We start from the raw sequence: 23,239 nt of genomic DNA, 5'->3' as shown, positions 1-23,239 counted from the left end.
AAGGGCACACTGTAGGTTTGAGAATAGTTAAAGGGCACACTAGGTTTGAGAATAGTTAAAGGGCACACTAGGTTTGAGAATAGTTAAAGGGCACACTGTAGGTTTGAGAATAGTTAAAGGGCACACTGTAGGTTTGAGAATAGTTAAAGGGCACACACATGTTAATAGATTGTATATGTCAGAACTGTAGTATAGTACTGTCTCCACGTTGAATTCACATTAAACTTCTACATTTAATATTGGATACTTCCATACAATATGGTCACATCTCCAGACCTTCATATATTAGGAGACTGTATTACATACAACACATGATTGCAGACTTAACATATTTGAATTTTTCATATCTTGGAGACTGTTGTAGCAAATATGTTGGCAGATTTTGTATCTCAGAACATTTGATATATTGTAGACTGTTTTAGATTACACCAAAGTGCAAGCACACTGTATTGCTTAACCTTTACATAATGATGACAATTTCTGTAGTACATAAAGGTGTTGACACACTTTACCTCTGTACATAATTCTCATTATGGTAATGGAAGCTGTTAGAGAGTTTTACAGACCTCTACTACTCAATATTTTTATGAAAGAGTAGTGGATGTAGTTGTAAATTTAGTACAGGGAGACTTTCCCTGTGAACCATTCTGTAATTAATGTATTGTTGTAAAGTAAGTAAGTAACATAATATACAACATGCATATATCTCAAAAAAACGGGGTGCCAGGCAATCAAGTATGTTGTACCTATACTATAGAATAAGTGCTAGCAGACTTTATTCCTGAAACTGCCAGTAAGTTGAGTAACTAAGTATGATTTATCTATGTGCTAGCAGACTTTACTACTGAAACTGCCAGTAACTAAGTATGATTTATCTATGTGCTAGCAGACTTTACTACTGAAACTGCCAGTAAGTTGAGTAACTAAGTATGATTTATCTATGTACTAGCAGACTTTACTATTGAAACTGCCAGTAAGTTGAGTAACTAAGTATGATTTATCTATGTGCTAGCAGACTTTACTACTGAAACTGTCAGTAACTAAGTATGATTTGTCTATGTGCTAGCAGACTTTACTACTGAAACTGTCAGTAACTAAGTATGATTTGTCTATGTGCTAGCAGACTTTACTACTGAAACTGCCAGTAACTATGATTTGTCTATGTGCTAGCAGAGTTTACTCCTGAAACTGCCAGTAACTAAGTATGATTTATCTATGTGCTAGCAGACTTTACTACTGAAACTGCCAGTAAGTTGAGTAACTAAGTATGATTTATCTATGTGCTAGCAGACTTTACTACTGAAACTGTTAGTAACTAAGTAGGATTTATCTATGTGCCAGTAAACTATGTGCCCGCAGACTTTACTATTGAACCTGATATGTGGTTTATTAATAGTACTAGTATGTGTACTTCATTTCTAAAACTGCCAGTAAAGAAGTATGTTGCTGAGTATTTAAAGTGCTAACATAATTCATAAGCTGGTCAAGGATATCTCAAAGTAACAACAAACCATACATACAAACAGTAAATGTTGACTTGAATGCGAAACATAACACCATGCTATATCATTCCTGTCTATCACTGATTTGGTAGTCTAAATCTAGACCTAGACCTAGACCTTGAGCTTTACCTGTCTATACACAAATAAATTGTATCACGTTATCCAACAAATCGTACTCAAGTAGATAGCTTTGTACATTAATCTCGGGAAACCTTGTCATCCAAACACCAATCTTTCAACCTTGACCTTAAGTTAAACTTCACCCAAATACCATGAAAAATGTTAGAATAAAACATCCAACCATAATCAGAGTTTCCTGTTTATTATCACTATATCTTTCATTATTTTACAACCTTCCTTAAACTTTTATACAAAGTTTGTTTTTTTATTCAGACATATATTTATCCTCGATTGTAATCTTTTGCAAATGTGAACTTTTTATGACAGAAAAAAGCAAACATATTAGTGCAGGAGACCTTTTAATTTGACCTTTTTAGGTTGTTCATCTGTATAATAATCTAATGATAAATGTATATTTGATGAATTTTTATGTATGCCTGGTGTCGGCACTAGAACTACAAAGGTTTGTTCAGTGGTTTATTTCATACTACAGGTACTAGACTGGTGATAATCCTTTACATTCAGTGGATCATTGTATACTATACATAATTCAAAATGTAGTATATGAATACTGTGTAAATGTTTGAGTAAAAAAACTGTCAACAGTATCACATGGTGCAAGCAAATAATGACTCATTTATAAAGTGCAACATTTGTGATTAGTAGATAGATGTAGACATATTATGTAGATGATAAAACATTCATCATCATCCTCTTATGCTGTATTGAGACATTTACTGTACTCTTTAATGTTCATTTTTTATCACACACTACAATGGGATGGGGGGGGAACATTCCATTTTGATATACCTTTTACCTGCCTATAGTCACATAGAATTGGAAATTTAATCACCTTTGTATACAAATGATATGTCAAATATGTTATTAGGTAATTCACTGATGACATTGAGCCTACATTATTGTGTATATTATATTTACACTAAAAATATGCATGAATGGTCTGAAAAAAAATCCCAACTTGTGAGGTGTCTTTCAGCAAACAAGATTTGGAATTCTATAAAGAAGTAGTTTGTAATGTGGGAAAGATCAATATGAGTACACTTTTACTTAATTTGAATATGGCGACTAAAAATGATTTAATCAATTTCAGCTCATGTATGATGTATGTAAGTAAATTTCACAAATACAGTCACAAATGTACATAATGTATCTGTAATGTGTTATTTCTGTCTGTGTGCAGTTATACGAATGATAGTTTAAAAGGGTATTTGTTTTGTTTTCCAGTATCTCATCTATTGAAGTTTGAAAGGATTTGTAGTCTAGTGTTATCCTGTATCAAATCTCAAGATCTCTCTGTAGTCAAAGATGGTTGGATACCACATTAGAATTTAGACTAAACAATTTATATTTTTATTTTTTACTTTAAGTAACTTTATATTATGCAACTATGCTTTCAGTGGGTATAGCAAGGTAAAACATCAACAACAAATTTACTGTTAAAGACAATAACGTGACAACAGATTATGTTATTTAAAATGAATATCGAAGTAATTAAAAAGAATTTTTCACTACTTAGAGATGTTCTGTCATAATCTCAATAAAGGAAATCATTTATCTATTTTGTTATTATTCATCCCACATTCAATAAATAAAATTAACCTTTCAACGTAATAAACTGGACAATTTAAAATGAAATAAAACTCATCATCTAGTAATTTAAAATCTTTTTATATTTAATACTATAATATACATATAAATTATATTGTGTAGTAGTGTGACTAAAACTAGAACACTTCTCAGTATTTTTCAATAAACTGAGAATGAAACTTTACTAAGAAAGGAAAGGGCAAACAAAAGCAAACTTATTTATATAATTTATAATTATAGTGAATTCAAAGTGTATAAAAGAAATAAAAAAGTTAAAACTAATAAAAGAACACAGTCTTCTTTTTCTACATTCGGTGAAATGTAAGAATTTCCACAAAAGTAGACAAGTCACTTAGAATCAATCATGTGAATCACAAACTTACTTGGGATGAGAAAGAATGTGAATTTATGATGGAATGCATACTTAATATAGGGAGATAATTAATATAGATACTGGAAGGTAGGAAAAATCATATGTAGAATGACTTGGGATGGCAAAGAGCAATAACAGGTTCAGTAGAACACAGCAGGATTAAAAAGTTAACAACCCTAAAACATTTGATACTGTTGTAAATACATCCGATGCAGATATAATATACCAATGGAGAGTACAATGTCTGTCTACTCACATTCACTTACTCACTTACTCACAAATGGTTAATAAGAACAAAATAATTGCTGTTAAGTATTTCAACTTGCCATCATCAAATCTGAAATTGTTCATGATTTATTTGATCTGTTAGAAAGTTTGAAATCATCACTGAGATTTAGTTTCTAAAAAATGTACACAACAAGAAAGCTATCACTGTGTGCTGACACCTTCTGCACTTGTCAGTTATAAACCCATTAGGTAGATATCTGGATCTGATGATCAATTTTGCATAAAATGAAGTGGTTTGGAGTATTATTTCGTAAAGGTAAATATCACGGAGGGGGTGCTTAGAAGTGCCTAGAAGGCTGATACCCATATTATGTTGTTCAGAGACAACACTGAAGCATTTCACTCTGTTGATAGTGGAATGATACATGTATCATATCGGAATCAGTATCAGTCTACTTGCCCTTTGGAAATCAGCCTGAGGTATGAAACTAGTTGGATATTCCAGACATGTTTTTTTCTTTTGTAAATCAATTACTACAATTATAATTAGGTTGCTAACCCATGTTGTATTAGACATGTTTATCAACTCAAAAATTCGAAACAGGACAAAAAAAGAAATTGCAAAGCAAGGTAAAAAATATGAGTTTTTATAAAAAGACATTTAGAAAGTAATCCTGTGGATAAGATAACTAAAGGAATTTGATGAATGAGTAGATGTATAGACATGTATTATCTATGTGATACTGACAAATTCTACTTAACATGGAACATAAAAACAAGTTGCCAAATAGGTGGAGAGCTTCACTGTGCTCATGTTTCAAATCGCTGACATTTCCTTTACAATTGCAAGAGTTACAGTGCATTTGAATCTCAAATATTAATTAGATTATATTTAATTCACACATTTTGAATATGTCATCAAAATTCTAATCAGTCAGAAATGAAAAATATACTTATAAAAGTATTTAATATTTATAATAAAATAAATATTTTTTTATTATGAGAAAGTTGAAATATTTTGTAACTGAAGAAAATGAGAAACTCTATATTGTGTTATCATTACTTAGCCATTGCATTGCAATGAAAATACAAGAATTTGAAAAAACCTGATTAAGTCATGGAAAAGTGAGTGTGAACAGAAGCCATCATAGTAACTATGCTGGTAATGGCTGTAAAGAAATGTTTTATATGATCACACATAATACAGGCTATAAGTCTATTAACTATGCATTCAATACTTGTATTAGCAGAATCTAAGTGGACCTGCATTTTAGTAAAATGCATAACATGTGACATATCAAGGTTTATTGTCAGGTGAAAGCAGAGATGTTTTCACACGATGGTAAGTTCATTAGATCACTGTTTCTTACCTTTAACTTGACCTGCAACCATCCTATCTTTTCAGGTACTTTGAACGAGAGCAGTTTGCTGATTTTACCAAAGATGTCTCTTTTATAAGTCCTGACGTTACTCAGTTTATCAAACTCAGCCAAGGTAGGTTACACAGAGAATAACTTTTTTCCAACTGATTAAATATTATTCCAACTGGAAGGGAGAAGTTATCCAGAGTGGTTGTGTTGGCGTGTGAGATACGCACCTCAGTGTTGCAAGTCAGGCAGGTGCTATGCACTCAATGTCCACCAACCCCAAACATCAATCATTGCATCTGTGAGAGAACATACCATTCAGTCAGTAGGGGTGTCAGCTATGAGTATCACAGAAACACTACAGCTGTACAAGTCAAAGGGATAGCTTTATTATACTTCTCTCAGGTTCAAATAGAGCAAACAACATTAGGGTTTTTTTTATTGGTATGTAGTACAGTTTATGAGATCCTCAGGGCATGGCTTCCTGCATTGAAGGAAGTACTTATAGAGTCATCTTCTGGTAGACTGTGAACTTAATAGATATACTTGGTGATTGTTTGGAGAATTTTGTGAAAAGACTTGTTCTCATAAATCTTCAATAGACTTCTATCTATAAGAAAAATCGTCCTCTGGAAATTGTGGCGCCACATAAACATTTACATGGTCTCTAACATTATATAAGTACCTACAATAGCTATTATTTTTATTGCTTATTTTTTTCTGTTATCAGAATGATGATTTGATTTTACATAAATGCTTATAAAATGTACATTATTTGTCATTATAATGAATATTTAATGGTTACCATGGAAATGAGCTATAGGATTGAAGAAAACTGAGATTAATCAGGCCAACAACTCAATTTGTAATAGAACCTCACTTAAGCTTTTTAAATAAACTTCGGATTTTGCCCATCATTTACTTGTTTAATGGAAAATCGCAAAGCAATCTGAAACTGTTCTATTGCTGTGTATAGAATGTACTTTTTAGTATGCATGTAGCCCAGAAACTTGGTCATCTGACACAAGGTAGTGGTTTCTCAAGGGCAAATGTCTGAGCTAGTGTGCATGAGTGTCAAAGTATGTAAATATGTACAACCTATTGTAGATAACACCAAATTCAGAGTTTGTCCTGTATAGAAACAAGCCTTAGCATTCATTATATTAGGGGTAGGGAGGAGGAGGAGTAGGCACTCCTATAGAAAGGTATATAGGTATGTGGCACAGCATCAGAATGAAGGTAATTGACCGGTCGATGTTTGAACTTGACTGAAAATTTGATGTGTATAAACATACCACCCCACCCCCATCCCCTTGATGCCAGTGATATTAAGTTAAAATTGCACCCATACACTTTTCATTATGTGCACAAATAATACCAAAACAGACCACAGGTAGCTTTTCTTGGTGTTCAATTGACCAACTTCTACCAGTCTCTGAACCCTTTATAACAAAATCCTATGAATCTCTCAGAATAGCATGGAAGAAACCTAACCTGGGTTATCAGGTGCTGTGTAGAGTGGACAGTATTTTAAGCCTGACAAAGTAACTTCATTTACTATTAATACTGAAGTGTGTAAGTTTAGGATGAGTCTAGATCATTTGGAAGGGAAGTATAATCCCAACAGTCCATTCTGTGTATTAGACCAAATCATGATATATTTATCTGAAACTTGCTTTCACATTTATTTCCTTTTTTTATAAGGGCATTGTGTTACATTTTCTGAAATTCAACTCTGCATTTATGTTACCTTACAACTGTAACTTCTGCATGTACTACATTATTTGATTTATTTATTTCTGAAATATATTTGATAATTTTTGATTAAGCTGTGCTTGCTGATAAATATTTAAAGGAAAGTTTTTAAAGTCATCTAAAATACATTTGATGGGCAAGTGAAATATTGCTCTCAGTCAGTGCCAGGATGAATGTTTAGATGATGAAAGCTTAGAAAGTAGGTGAAGTCAACCTGAGTTGCACACATATTTTTACCAGGGCTCTCTAGTAAAATATAAATGGTGTAGAAATCTTTGTGTAAGCTTTGTCAAATTTCATGCCTGTCGCCATGGTTACCAAACCATAGCAAAATCACTGATTCTATAGCAAAATCACCAATTCTGAATATCCAATATGACTGCATGATGTTAAGAAATTATTCCAATATGAGTCATATGACTGATATTAAGAAACCTAACTCTCAATATACAGAACAATGGGTATGGAAAATAAACAAATCTGTTTGCCTTCAAAAATTGAATTTATTTCCAACATTTCAGTCACACACACAGTTAGCCTTCTTCAGAAAATAGACCTGGAGCAGTGAAAGAATTCTTGTGCCTTGGATGATGGCTAGGTGCTTAGATGTTTTATACAGAACTATTGTAGTCACCATTTTCATCACAATACCACTGTTCGTATGTTATATTTTAGGTTTATTTCAACATAGTTATCACATGAAATTTGCTTGGAAAAAATAGGTCTTTGGAAAGACAATGAAAAGTAATGCTTAAGTTACCTTAATTACCAGGGATTCAGTTCCATGTTATTGTATTAGTGTTATCTCATCAATGGAGTCATAAGGAGTCAATAGGATTATTTGCTTGCTCTGGACAAATCTCTATAGCTCTGCCAAACAACTATTTTCCTTGCCACATATTCATTCTAATGGTACTGGTCATTTACAAAATGTATACATAAGTATGTCGCTTTCTCTTCTTAAATTTTCTCTTGTTTTCCCTTTAACATGTGTAAATACCAAGAATTTCACCCCTTCCTCAAAAAGACAAATGCAATCAAACTAAACTAAAATGTTTAGAATGTTTTACTTTATGGACAGGCAAAATTGAGATGATATTTCCTTGTCATCAGCTTTGTGAAAAGTTTCCTGTAGTCCGTTTAAGGACGTGACCCTAAAAGTATGTCACAAGGCAAGAGTTGTTAGTCTCCTGGCCTAATTCCTTGGAGATAGTGTTTACATGCTAACAGGAAGCATTTAGACACACAAACAACAGTGATGTAGTAATCAAACCACCAAGACTATATTTATGTACTCTTTGATAAATCGCCAGAATATGTCACTGTTTATTTATCATTGAAAGTATTAGTACCTTGAGATGTGACCCAAGCAGCAGTTTGTCTGACATTTTCACAGCTGTGTTCATCTGCATTTACAGTGGGAGTACATGTTTGGATATCAAAGTTCTCCACCTTCATATATCTTGTTCAATTTAATTACTACAAAGATTTGTACCAGTGTCGTGATATGTACATGCTGAGACAATTTTCCTGAGTTTGACCTTATAGTGGGCTTATTGCAAGGACACATACCGACACAACCATGTAGAAACTTGATAAAAAATACTAGACCAAATATGATTAGTACCTTTCTGAAATTTATTGTGTTTGGGCATCCTGTGTGTTATTACCATGAAAGGTAGAGTCTGTGGAAATGACGTACAGCTATAGCCCAAAGGTGAAGGTTTTGTTTACACCGCCTGCCAATTACATAGCGTGTCATGACAGCTGAGTGATCTTCATATGTATATTTCACAGTCTACAACATTTTGTCAGATGACAAATCTAGCATATTTATGTTTCATGAAGGTTTTAGTATGTTAATTTCCTAAGATTAATTTTTCATCAATTTGGAAACAGTTTGTCATTTGTCAGCAGTTGCGGAACCTGTTTAATATCAGCTATGGTAATCTCTAGAGACACTGTCTGATTAGATACGTGTATGTTGATCCCTGCAATTAGAGGTTGTTAACTCCAAATTGTACTCACCTGTAACCAAAGTCATTAATGATGCATTCAACCATGATTTCCATAAACTTTGCTTATGAGACAAAGATTACAACTTGAATCATATACAGTATACTATCTTGTTTTTATGCTGGCAAAGTGTACCAGATGATTTGTGTTGATTATCGTTGTTCGTGACCATATAATGTTGACAGGACATGCACTGATGGCTGTCTATTAGCGTTATATGGGTGTGTTGGTATCGTCTGACAATGGAGAGTTCATCCTCTGATAACAATAGAATGTGATAGTGAGTATGGTTTACAGACAACAATAAATCCTAGGCTTTGTTCACCACTAGCGTAAAGTGTCATAGAGAGTGTTTCCTTTTATGACTGCTATATCATGTCACTATCTGGACACAGTGAGAATCCCTTCTGTTATATTGTTATATCTTCACACTTCTTGAAGTTAGAGATGTTAGTATATCTGTACAGTTCTGAATACTGCCAGTGTCCCTGCCAAGGTTTTAGTATATCTGTACAGTTCTGAATACTGCCAGTGTCCCTGCCAAGATTTTAGTATAGTATACCATTAGTATAGTATATTTTATTTGACATGAATTAATGTAAAAAATACATTATCTAGAGTCAAAAACAGTACAATCAAAAACAGTACAGTACAGTACAGTTCTGGATATTGCCAGTGTCCCGGCCTAGACTTTGTTTTATCATGACATACATGTAGTTTGACACTTTCAATGAGTGTCCTTTCAAGACTTTTTTTTAATGACAATGGTGACCTATCTTGACCTAATGAGTACCTCATTCATATCTAGGTGTGCAATTACCTTTTTAATGACAATCACTTGTTTACTGACCTTGTTTGACTTTGACACAAAAGGATTTCTTTGATAGCGTAATACCTTTTTATACAACTATTGCTTCAGTTGGTTTCAACTTATATATTTCAGTGTATTAAGTTTAATGGTATAACAAAATGTGATCATCTCTTTTGTCTACTTTTCAGTCTCTTTGGAAATTGTCAAGTTGTCTCATATTACTTACATTTTATGACTTTTAACAAGCTTTTGCCAAAACCATGATGTGTAATGACTTGGAAAGTCATTCTTAAGTCTATATTTGGAAAGTACAGCGAATTCGAACTTTTGAATTTATGAGCATACTGGCATAGAAAATTAAGTGAAAAATGTATGTTTCCCTGTCAGTTTTATTGAAAAAGAAGGAAATAGGGCACTTGATGCATATTGTTGGGACAATTATGATTAATTTGTACTCCTTTTTATTTCTAGGTCTTTGATGTAAATGATAAAGTTGTAGAGAAAATATTGCAGCTATTATCTGCTTTTAATGGCAATTGATGAAATGAGTGCACCTGCTCTATGACTAGAATGATAAAACAATTCATGTGACATCCTTGCATCTGATTCATAGTATGGTTGTAATCTGATCTGTGTAGAAATCAATGCAGGCCACTAGTAGGATTTAGATTATTAGATTGTTTAAAGGCAGTGCTTTGATGACATAGTAATTCTACCCAGTCAACAGATATTCTCTATTTGCCACCGGCTGGAATCTCAACTACTACACACACACCATTTGTTAGTGAATGAGTAAAAGTGCTGACTGTGCACTTTGTTTTTTAGCTCAACTGAACTGAGGTTCAGAATGCTATAGGTATAATGTTTTGTTTGTGTGTGTGTGTGTGTGTGTGTGTGTGTGTGTGTGTGTGTGTGTGTGTGTGTGTGTGTGTGTGTGTGTGTGTGTGTGTGTGTGTGTGTGTGTGTGTGTGAACAATTTAAAGTGAGAAACCGCTGGATCAATTGGTTTCAAAGTTGGTAGGGTCATTGCTTATGGTGTGTAGATGAAACATTGTTCAAATGAAAGCAATCTGATCAGTGGTTTTCAAGTTATGTCCAAAAGAGTGATTTTCTGTCAAAATAGGTCATCTTTTACAGTGGAAGAATGGTTATATAATGTTACATAATTATTTGGTTTAAGTTCATGGGATGTTCAATTATCCTGTAGGGATGTTTTCATGTTTGAGGTGTGTTTCTCTGTAAACATTAGATTTCATTCGTGCATATTGCCATTGGCAGTATTTTTTGTGATTGCATGTCAGATATTTGATTGATGTTGTGATTCTTCATTCCTGCTATTGCCTATAATAGTGTAATCAATAAATGTAAGCTTTTGTACAGAGATCTAAAGTAAAACTAAATTTTTTTTTAGATATGTGATTACACAAAAGACCATGCAGTGAGAATCAATACATCATAATATGCAAATGAATATGAAAAAAAATGAAGTTTTGCAATAAAATCAAATTTTGCAATATTCACTATAAGTCTTGGTAGCATACAAAAATGCAATATATGAACTAAATTCTATAGCTGTGGTTGTATAACCACAGGGTACAGTGAGCATGTAATTGATTGATCATTCAATTTATTGATTGATTTATTATTTGGTTGAATGATTGATCGATTGAATGATTACATTTTGTGGTGAAATAAAACCTTTTTTCTTCCTTCCCTGGTTACTTTTCTCTCTTTCAGCTGTATATACTTCTCTCTTTATTGGGAGATTATCACTCTCATTCGTGCATTAACTTGTTAGTGCATGTTTGACTGTGTGTCCGGTGTTATAATCACCTAGTAGATAAGAGATAAAGCAAATATTTGTGGTAACTGATCCCTGCTAATTATGAGATTAGAAGTGTTTTAATTTAGATAAGAGGAGAAGAATAGACAAGATGTCTTTATTTAGTCAATAAATAGTGAATTATATACAACTGAAAGAAAAAAAAGTATCCAGATAAAGAAGGAAAAAAGTTTTATATCACCACAAAAATAAGTGAGTCAATTGATCAATATCACATACTAAATAAGTTTTATTTCACCACAAAAATTAATCATTCAATCGATCAATCATTCAACCAAATAATATATCAATCGATTGATCAATAAATCAATCAATCATTACATGCTCACTGCACCCTGTGGTATAACTTGAAACTCAATTATCTATGATCTCATTGTCAATATACAGCAGTGCAGCCTTTTTAGCCCATAAAGTGAATAAGTATGAAATGTGTTGACAAAGCAAGCTTTCATACAGTGAGCTAAGATAAAATGAAAAGTTTCTAGTCAATACATCATAACATGCAAATGAAAAATGATTTAAAAAGATTGAATGTAATATTCAACTTGGAGTCATTTAATAGACAAAAAACATGATGAACATGATTATTTGACTTGTCACTGATGCACATAATTTCAAGTGACACCAAAATTTTCTGTTCCTCTATCTCTTACTATGCAGTGACTCACAAGAAATCCAAGTTTTCTCATTTTGACTCACAACAACAAAATTTGGCTATCATTAGAGGGCACACTGCCAATGGTACAAACTATGTGGGAGTGGATGCATTGCTTATCTGTGTCCAAATATAGATGTCCAATTTTTTCTTCAATTACAGTTATTATGAACAAATTGATGTGTAAATGACAAGTGATCATGTGTTTTCTTAAAAATATACACGAATGTGTTAGTGTAGTCAGAAATCTTTTCAGCTCTTATCATTGAAAAATGTGTGGAAACAGTACCTTTTTTCAGGTCCTGGGACTCAAATAGTAGTCACTTTGTCACTAAATACTTTTTGACATTTAATTTCAAAATATTCCATCCATTTTGTCATTGTCACATAGACCTCATCAAATCCATCTGTATCTCCCTGCATGCCCACTATTAAAGGCTATAGGTTTCTTAATATCAGTCAGAAACCAATTCTAAGGTTATTTTGTTGACAAATGTTTCATAAAATTTCACAATCTCCCCATAAATCTTCCTATTAAGGATTTTTATGGAGAAACATTATGAAGGTGTTAGTGTAATTGACTGTGAATTGAAACTAAAGGCAGTTGTCACAGGCATAGATCGAAGACATCATTTATTCACAGTTGCCTGTTGCAATATATCCATTTCAATTTCTATGCAAATTGTGTTTACTTATAAAAGTCAACAAAAAGCCATAAGTTGCTTCATGAAACTAATTCTGATTTATCATTGAAAATAGGTTGCCATGCAATTGAAACTAGTTGTATCACATCAAATTTCAAACATGAATCTGTATGTTTTCATTTTTACATTATTACACTAGTAGTCTTGCAGAACGGTGTGGGAATGTTGCTGTTTGACATATATCATGTGATAAAATGAAAAAGTCACAGCAAAGGTTGAGTATCAAAAAGACTGACTGAAACTGAATTTATATTACATTCTGTATCTAAAGTGTGACAGCTTTATTACAGTCTTCATAGAAACCGTTGAGATACTAGTACAACTCTAGCCAATTTTCTAGTCCAATGTCAACCTGATATTATCACTGGGCTAGCCTGGTGTTAACATAATAAGGCATTCAGGGTACTTAGCTAACATTCAGCTAACAAGTGCCGGCTGGGTGTGAGTAGTAGCCAGGGGTTAGCACTGAGCTAGACCAATTTCAGCCTTAATGCTTTGGCACAGTGAGAAAGAGATTCTTGAGCAATATTGTGTGGTCTTTAATTACTTTCATTGAATACTACACTGCATCGGTCTGTCCTTGTGTCCATGCTGCTGCATCCATGTCCACCTGTATCTCAAACATAAGGCCAATTTCAATCAAACCTTCTGCAAATGTCAAATGCTATAAGTTAGCATATCTGTAATATGCACGTCACTTTGTTTTTTGATCTTTGCGATAACAGCCAAATGGTGACCATTTTTATTGTAAAAAACACTAGAAGCTTAATACATAGAGATTTTATTCAAACATGTTGAAGGTCAAATATCCACAGATGTTTAAAGTATGCATGTACAGCTCCAAAATGCATAGGCCAATTTCAACCACTGAACTCAGGCTCAAATGTCATATCCTGAAGTCCACATAGTAAACTTTGTTTCATGACATTGTGATAATGAACAATTGGCGGTCATATTTATTGTAAAAATTTATGTTTTGCCCCACTAACTCTGGAAGGTTAATACATGTAGATAGAGACCACAATTGAGTGTCTGTCCACAGTTAGACCTTTCTAATGAGACCTGAACTTTAACCTTGACCTCAATACTCAAGGTCAAATGATCCAAATGGTTCAAAGTGTTCATGTGTACCTCTGACATGCAAGGGCTGGACCTTATGCAGCTGTCAAACTACTGTAGTCCAATATATATGACATTCTGTTTATTTCATGACATTTTCAAGATTGACTGAATGGCAGCTCTACTTGTAGTGGGAATTCAGAATATGAATTAGTAACTTGAAATGTTGGGTGCTATATCTTTGAAGAAGACTTGTTTATTTATAAAACATATGGAAACGTTTCCTTCTACTACCGACAGGTTATTTGTCTGACTGAAATTAAAGTATCAATCATTAGCATACTGTTTATATGTGGAATAAAAAGTAACCACGAACCACAATATAGTCATGCAGTCAATTATATCAATGATGATGACCCAGTCAAAGTACACCACCTCACTGTCTGTCCCAATATAGTTACTCAATTGCTGTTTTGATGATATTGTCAAAAATTCCATTTAAACAGTCTGCAAACTATTTACATAGACCTGACAGTAGTTTGACACACCCATTGCATTGGTTGGTAGTGTATGAATAGTGGTGTCTGTATGTCACCAAGCAGTGCAATCATAATGTATGATGAGTGAACACTGTCTAGTCATGATAGTATTACATCATACATGATAAAGTTACACAATCTGCTTCTACAATTGTATGGACACTTTTATCTTCATATGTGTCACATTGAGTCATAGTGATTCATGTTCAGTTCAGTTTGTGCATAGCTGGTACGGATATATATGTCTGCATACACAATTTTACAATTTGCCACAAATGAATTGTAAAGTTCAAGACCCAGTTCTAATTGGGACTAATATTCAGGAGTGAAAAACAGTAGTGTAGTGGAGCCACATAAAATGTTGATCCTGAGTAACAGAATAACGATATAACTATAATCCTTATGACTTCACTGATAAGCTAGCACTATGCAAGATCAGTGGTTTGAATCTTTGGCCTTTAAGAGAATCCATGTTTTCTTCACATGTGTCTGAAATAAAACCACTTTTACCAAGTTAGACTATTAGACATTGAGTTGAATAAGGACTGCTTTTATGTACACTTTAAACAGAGATGTGCATGTTGTACTGTACATGTAGAACTTTAACAGATAGACGGTGTTATCAAACTACAATTCATTTGTTGCACAGAGAACTTGATTTGGCTGCTCAATATAATTCTAAAATGTAATTGGCAAAGCTATAGAAACAATCCATTTATTTGATTAAAAGGCAAATCGTTTGTTTTCATTGAATATCCTTGAGGACTGCTTCAAGTCAAATTTAATTTATCAATCATTTTGGCAAATGTTGTTTTTTCAGTGTGTATGACGTTTGATTTTGAAATGAGGGTTGAAAGGGGATCTGCATTTATTTACAATGTTACATAGACCATAAAATATCATATGAGATATGTTGAGGAAATTTCTGTTGTACAGTGTACCTGTAATAATAATTTTCTCAGAACTTGTAGCTGTGATACAGTGCAGTGCAGTCGTGTGGAGGTCATAATGAGGCCAATGAAAGTCGGTCAAATTTAACAGAGACAAACTAATGTGTTACTCCATTTGAATTTAAAGCAGATTGAAGTACTATATAGTTTATACAACTTTAGCTTTACACTTGGGATTTGTTCATAGAATGATCACATTCATTGGATATGTTCAAATTAACTTTATATTTTGATATCTTCAAATCTCTTATATGATACAACCTTTGAAGCAACCAATATCAATCTAAACTCATACAATCTGAATTAAATTTCTGACAACTCTCTTAATATCTGTGCAATAGAAAGGAAATGATATGTTCAATTGGTGAACTGTCTTTTCGTTTTAACTTTGAAATTAGATGAAAGTCTGTTTGTGTTGTCTGGTATACTCCAGAGTTGTGTTACAAACAAAGAATGAATGTAAGTTGTGTGAACAGACGTGGAATTGTTCAATCAAAACGTTAATTAGTTTGAATGCAGATCAGTTCAATTTACATTAAAGTCTACAGTACTGTTTGTTTTCTCAAATTGCACTATTATGTCTAAATTCACAGCCAATTTAAGTTGTAGAAAATATTTAGCACTGACCTAATAAATGTGATGTGAAGGAGATGTGAAGTAAGATCGATTTCAACAGTATAGGACTCAATTATCTGTAGAAAAGTACCGACCAGGGGGCAATGTCTAGGCAGTAAAATGGAAAATCTCTCAGGAATTTAGATAATCAAAATACATAGGTATACTGAAATCAGCAACTTTGTTTGAGGTCTACATTACTACATGTAGATCTCTCTGAACTCCATCTGCAGGTATATTTATCATAATAGTAATTTATTCCCACTTACAAAATTTGATTACAGAACAGAACAAAATATCCCTATGTACATACATAAACGTGTTATTCGGGAAAAGGGTGTGGAAGTAGTTGTTACACAACTAATCGAGTCCTCCCCTCACAAAACATATGACACTCATCATTAATTATTCACACAGAGAATGAATTTGTTGTGTACTAATTCTCTGCAGCTCGACATTTTACAGGTGTAGGCAATCAAAGGTGTTTACTTCTGCCAACAAGGATTTTGATTTCATCCCTGTCTGTCTGTCTGTCTGTCTGTCTGTCTGTCTGTCTGTCTGTCTGTCTGTCATTGTCTGTTTATTTCTTTGTGAGAAAAGGTAAGAATGGATATTGGTGAACTACATGTATATGGAAAGATTGCCAATGAGATGAGGAACAACTGATTAGACTTTGGTGGCTATCTGATTCCAGAGCTGGATTTAAATAAAAGTTATATTGAAGGCAATCACAAGCATCAGCCATTGAGTTTTATTAAACCCTTGAGGGAACTCTTGTTAGATGTTTGTCATTTATTTAGTATGCATGTGTTCTATCAAGTGCCCTCTGGATTGTATGGTTTTTGTTCTGGAGTCAACTGGACAGGATGGTTTCACTGTCAGTTTGTTTGGAATGACTTGGTGAAGTTAAACTTTCAATTCCATACCTTTTATAATAGTAGTATGTAATATGGATTTCTACACTGGTTATTTTGCTTGTTGATGGATTTTAATTTGAGATTGGGGATGCATAATTGATTGCATGCGTGCGAGTATTGGGATTTATTTCATTTTGTTTCAATTGAACTTTAGATCTCCAACTGCACAATTTTATATTTGTTGGTCATTGGAAGCTCTTCAATTAAAATACTTTCCTATTTAAAACACAGTGTATATTCACATCACATCACATCTTTACTAAAGGATTCCTATAGGATTCTTTTAGAAATACTTCAGGATTCCAATAGGATTCTCTTAGGAAATTACTAAAAAATTCCTATAGGATTCTTTTAGTAGTACATGTACTAAAGGATTCCTATAAGATTGTCGTAGGAATACCATTGGATATCTTTAGGAATAAATACTAAAGGATTCCATTTTGTTCAGAATACTGCTACTGTACTAGGATGTCTTATAGGAATGGATTAACAGTATGCCGACATCTTCTTTGTGTAAAAAGTGTCCTGTTAACTGAAATTGAGAGCACAGTTGAAACAATGGGGAAGAATCGGAAAACAGTACAATGTAAAATATCTATAAAAGGTCTGTGATGCCCTGCTACCAATATTACATTGTTGATTGAGCACTGTTCTCCTCAGTGAGACACTTTTAATTATCAATACACACACACACACAATAAAATATGTCAAAAGAGTTGGTTTGATCAGAGGACTGAGAAACTGATGAAATTTACAAATATTCAATTGGGGAAAAAAAAATACTGTAAATCTTGTCTCCGGGGGTTAATATAGTCCTCACCATTGTTCATAATATCTAACCTACACATACAGTTTCAGAAGTGTGATGGGTTAATATAGTCCTCACCATTGTTCATAATATCTTACCTACACATACAGATTCAAGAGTGTGATGACATTGGCTCTTTGAACAATAATCAGTAAAGTTACATTTGGAAGAACAAATTTAAGTCATTATCAGTCAAAGATGTAGTCTTGCTGCAAGATGTTCGGGTTTTCTTCCGATATGATAAACGAATGAACTTTGTTGTGCGAACAAAGTTCGCAGTGAGGGCTTGCCCAAATATCTAGCTAATGTCATTTTCAGACTTCATATTCCATTGAGATGACATATGGCTGACCGTGGGATGGGCCATGTATGCATATATATATATATTAATATATTCAATAACCCACGACCTCTATAATACGTACTACTAACTGTTATGTCTTAATCAGATTATGGTAATTGCGAGTTTGATCAGTGTGTAAACGTTGTCATTCACACAAGTGGTTATTTTTACAAGCCCTTCTTAAAGCTGAATATGCATGAAAAAAATTAGCTATTGTCCTCTGTTTGTGCCTGTCATTAGTGTGGTTCTCTGATTGGCAGTTATTTATATCCCTGAACTGCTGAGATGACTTTTGCTTGACCTTGGATGTTCCATCCTCGATAGCAATGTTCGGTCAAGTGTCGTATTGTATCGGAACAACATTCAAGGTCTAGCAGCTAGACTATCAAAGATGCTACATGATCCAAGAGGTCATAACAGGGATACATGGAGAAGAAGCTGTAAGCAACAATAACAATGTTAGTTTTGATGGGTTGATTGGCTTTGAGTTTGTTCAATCCAAGTGGGTTTCTATGAATACAATGTCAGAAACTTTGATATTACCACTTGTAAGAAACCTTCAGTGTCTTTCATTTATGAAATGAACTGTGGCATAACTTCCATTAGTACATATTTTCAAGTATTCCTTGGATACACGTGGCCCCTTATAACTCTCCATTTTTCACAAGTGCAATGCACTTACAAACTGGATGTCATGTTGAGAGCTCTATGTGATAGTAGTCTATGGTCAAGTATTATTGAAATTTTATGCCATTGGATATTGTACATGTATAACTATAAGCTCTGTATGAAAGAAGAACCAGCTTTATGATGTATTTTTAAACCTCAACAAATATTGTCCATTTAATTTACTCACAAAGATTGTAAATGTTAAATGTAATTTCTGCAGAATGTTTTGAGTCCCCAACAGACAAAGCATGAGGTAGCATGGTTGGTAGTCCATCCATGTAGTGTTTGGAAGGTCCTGGGTTCAGATCTGGCCAGCTTTTCTCCTTCTTGACTACAGTAATATTTATTTGACCTTATAACATATTCACATATACAAGCATATTAGAAATAATGACTGAGTAATTGTACAGGTGAGTGGTAACGGTAAGGAAAAATATTGAAATATTGTTATGCTCAAAGAGATGGTTAAACTAAACTGACAACCAGAAAAGATTTTTTTTAAACCTATGCACTTTGAATTCACCTTTACTGTGTTCACAGCTGATGAAAGTTGATGTAAATTGGGAATTCTGCCATATTTTCAAGGCTAATTGGAACTCATCAAATATTTTATGTGGTTTCTTGATCATCTTGTCTTGAGCAATTGACTTGAAAATCATTAGAATTGACAAGAAATAGCTAAAGGTTTTAAAACCATGAACTGTCACCAGTACAGTTTGACAGTTTTTCTAAATAATTCTTTACTGACAACCAAAAACAACGTTTCCTTCTTTTGGAATATACTTGTCATGTCCTCTGTATTGAAAAACTTGTAATAGTTCCAAACTTAGTGTATGAAGAACTTGGAAAATGCTGAGTGATTTCAATTGAAATATACTCAGCAATTTGTAGTTAGGAACTACTGTTAAAAAAGTGCATTAGCGGTTTGTTAAATTTTCATTTCTATTGCATGTATTTATGTAAACATATATATACCACACACTTTCTATTACTCATTACTTATTTTATAGCAACCACACTTTCATATTTACTTGTAACTTCTTTCCCAACATTAATCCTGTTTTGCTTTCTATATAGAAATATGTCAACATAAATTATCTATATGTATATTCATTTTATTTGTATTTGATTTCTCAAGAGGATATTTGTTTGTACACAAGTAATTACTAGATGGGCAAAACAGGAAACTTTATAAAAATGCTTGGTTTCTAGGAAGGGGTATATAATGAAATGCTAAAAGTGCTTAGTATTCAGTTTAATTGACTGTGATATTTTATGTATACTTTCAAATTCCAGTTCAAAAAGGTTAACTCCAAATAAGCTGATTACTACTATTTATAAGCTATAATTACACTGGTGTGAATTGTATGAAATCATATCAATAGTCTAATTTTGTATGGATTAAGAATTTTTTGCATTTCTTAAATACTGTTTTCTAATTCATATTTCATTTTCTGCTTATATTTGTATTATTTCATTTGTAAATTTAAAGAATAAAAAATCCAATATAAAGTGAAGGTATAGCTTTTACCAGACTCTGAATTTGTTGGCAACTGAGCTACATACATTGATGTATAATTCTTAATATCCAGCTGACACAAAGTCCTTGATCCAAGCGGTCCCACCAGTTGTAAATTAGTTCACTATTGAGGTGTAAATTACTATAGATTTGGAATCAACTCTGGTGGAATTAATGGACTAAATGAATTGCAAGTCTATTGTTGGCAATATTATGATGTATACAGTTAGAAACAGCACTCACATGTTATGCACATGTAGAACAAATTTTCAATGAAACTGTATGTCAGGTCTGAGCTGTCAATAAAACACATTATACGTATATACAATAAAATATACCCAAATTTATTTGAATGTATGTGTAAATGAATTAAATTTGACGATATAAATTAATTGCACAATTGAAAAAAGGAGAAGAAGCAATTTTTTGAAGTCATCACAGTTAAATTGAAACATTTTATGATAAACATATGGTAGTTTTTAAGTAGTCGTCACAGATATACTTTGGTTTGCTGTGTATTTACAGCTAATTTGATTTGAACATGTCAGGAATCACCTTTATTACAATCTGATGTGAGGATATGACTCCATTCCTGTATTTACCTCTATTTCCTTCATATTATATTGTCATTTGTTTTCAGTTTTGTTGTTTGAGGAAAGGTGCTCACTGCTGGACCAATGTCAGGAATTGATGTGATTGAAATGTGATGTGAGAATAAAACTCAACTACTGTACATATCTCTATTTCCTTCATACATTGTCCTTTGTTTTCAATTGTGTTGTTCAGGAAGAGGTGTTCATTCCTGGAACAACAAAATCTAAAGCAAACAACAAACAAAATGAAGTAAATAGAGGTACATATAATTAAAGTAATCAAGCCATATCCCCACATATTTCACAGGATCATGTCAGGAATATTTGATATGGCAAGTCAACAGGGCTCTGAGACTTACATATAAAGCCAGGAAAAGGGCATCTAAGGTTGAAGTGGCTGGTTTAATACCATTTTTACATATTTAGAATGTGATTTGTAGGGCTTAGAAATCACAAGAGGGCTTAGAACATGTTGTCTTTGTTCTGGGTGAACACATCTAGCAGCTACAAATAAAAAAACTACTACTTGTAACAAGTTCATCAACACCAATTAGTAGCCCCAGTGGGCATTGCCTGGAAGAGGCTATAACTATTTCTCTCTCTCCTGTATCACCACCCCCACCCCCATCCCCATATACAGGTCAATTAACATCACTTCATGTTATGAGTAGACATTGTATTGTAAACAGTAAATTATTATGAGCTTTCCAGCTAATTGTAAGACCACAATAGTAGCAGACTTGTTGACTCAATAATTTCCAATAATTGCTACAATTGTAAATATAGTAGTACTATTGTTTTTGTTTATGGTTGACATTTTGTATTACATTTCATAACAGTTAATCAAAAACATAAAAAAGGGTTATAAAATACCATGACAAAATGAGAAAGATTGTTGTGATTGTATGTTTAGCAAAAACTAGCAATAATTATATCATGTTTTTGGTAATATACATTTGATTGTGCATGACCATGTACTTCTGTATCCATCCATCCATCCATCCATCCATCCATCTAGCCATCCATCCATCCATCCATCCATCCATCCACTCATCCATCCATCCATCCATCCATCCATCCATCCATCCACCCACTCATCCACCCACTCATCCATCCATCCATCCATCCATCCACTCATCCATCCATCCATCCATCCATCCATCTAGCCATCCATCCATCCATCCATCCATCCATCCATCCACTCATCCATCCATCCATCCATCCATCCATCCATCCATCTAGCCATCCATCCATCCATCCATCCATCCATCCACTCATCCATCCATCCATCCATCCATCCATCCATCCACTCATCCATCCATCCAAGTGTGTTTTGTCTACTAATCTTCTGTTTGCCATCAATGTCCTGCCATCCATGCTGTATCTCTATCCCACTCTTCACCTTTCCATCTTTCTGTATATCTACTTCTCATTCATCTATTATTTCTATCAACATGTTGGATTCATAGACAATGCGTCATCATAGGATTAATTTGCATTTGTAATGTAGTATGGATAAATATGGGTATTTACGGATAATTGTACAAAATAAGTGATCCAGCAGGTGCCCAGTTCTAATTCCAGTTTACAATAACAGTGTTAGGGGGATTAGGGATGTGGTTTTTATGTCACTGTGTCATTATAATTGTGATCATAAATTTTTGTGTTGTATATTCCATGTCATATGGGTAGCATTGATGGTAAGTAATTAAGTGAGCCTTTGAATTCAACATTTCAATAAACATGTTAGTGGGATTAAAGGGGTCTGTAAATAGTAATGGTATCACCTGGTTCATACATTCAATAAATAGGTTTCCATTCATACAATCTTGTCCTACATGCAGCCAAAGAAAAACAATAATGTAGGATTTGTTTTCTGGTCTGTGTTCTCACTTGTTCAAATTAATTTGGGGAAATATTTTGGCTTTCTATTATTAATGATATGTTTATTACTAAGTCTATGCAGATTATCAAATATTATAAATGACATGAATTATTACTAAGTCTATATGCAGATTATCAAATATCATAAAATGATGAACTATGACTAAGTATATATGCAGATTATCAAATATTATAAAATGACATGAATTTCTATGCAGATTATCAAATATTAGAGAAAACACTGTGATCCCCATTTGATATGGTATGTTCCAAATATCCATTTCAAGAATCATTTGTGTACCTCTTTACTTTTAGTAATTCATGTATAAAATACAAATCTTGGTGTCGAGATGTTCTCCTG

The 23,239-nt window shown here is 33.3% G+C and overlaps 1 protein-coding gene across 1 annotated transcript in view; it reads left to right on the top strand.

Moving 5' to 3' along the window:
• LOC144440748 (sentrin-specific protease 8-like) overlaps positions 1 to 23,239 on the top strand; it is a 110,433-nt gene that overhangs the window by 24,324 nt on the left and 62,870 nt on the right. The window contains exon 2 of the mRNA XM_078130130.1: positions 5,237 to 5,325. Coding sequence (XP_077986256.1) covers positions 5,237 to 5,325 — 89 coding nt within the window. The remainder of the gene's footprint in view (positions 1 to 5,236; positions 5,326 to 23,239) is intronic.

This window comes from Glandiceps talaboti, chromosome 1 (genome assembly GCF_964340395.1).
Source record: "Glandiceps talaboti chromosome 1, keGlaTala1.1, whole genome shotgun sequence".
NCBI lineage: Eukaryota > Metazoa > Hemichordata > Enteropneusta > Spengelidae > Glandiceps > Glandiceps talaboti.
This window is presented reverse-complemented; position numbering and strand designations above follow the sequence as displayed.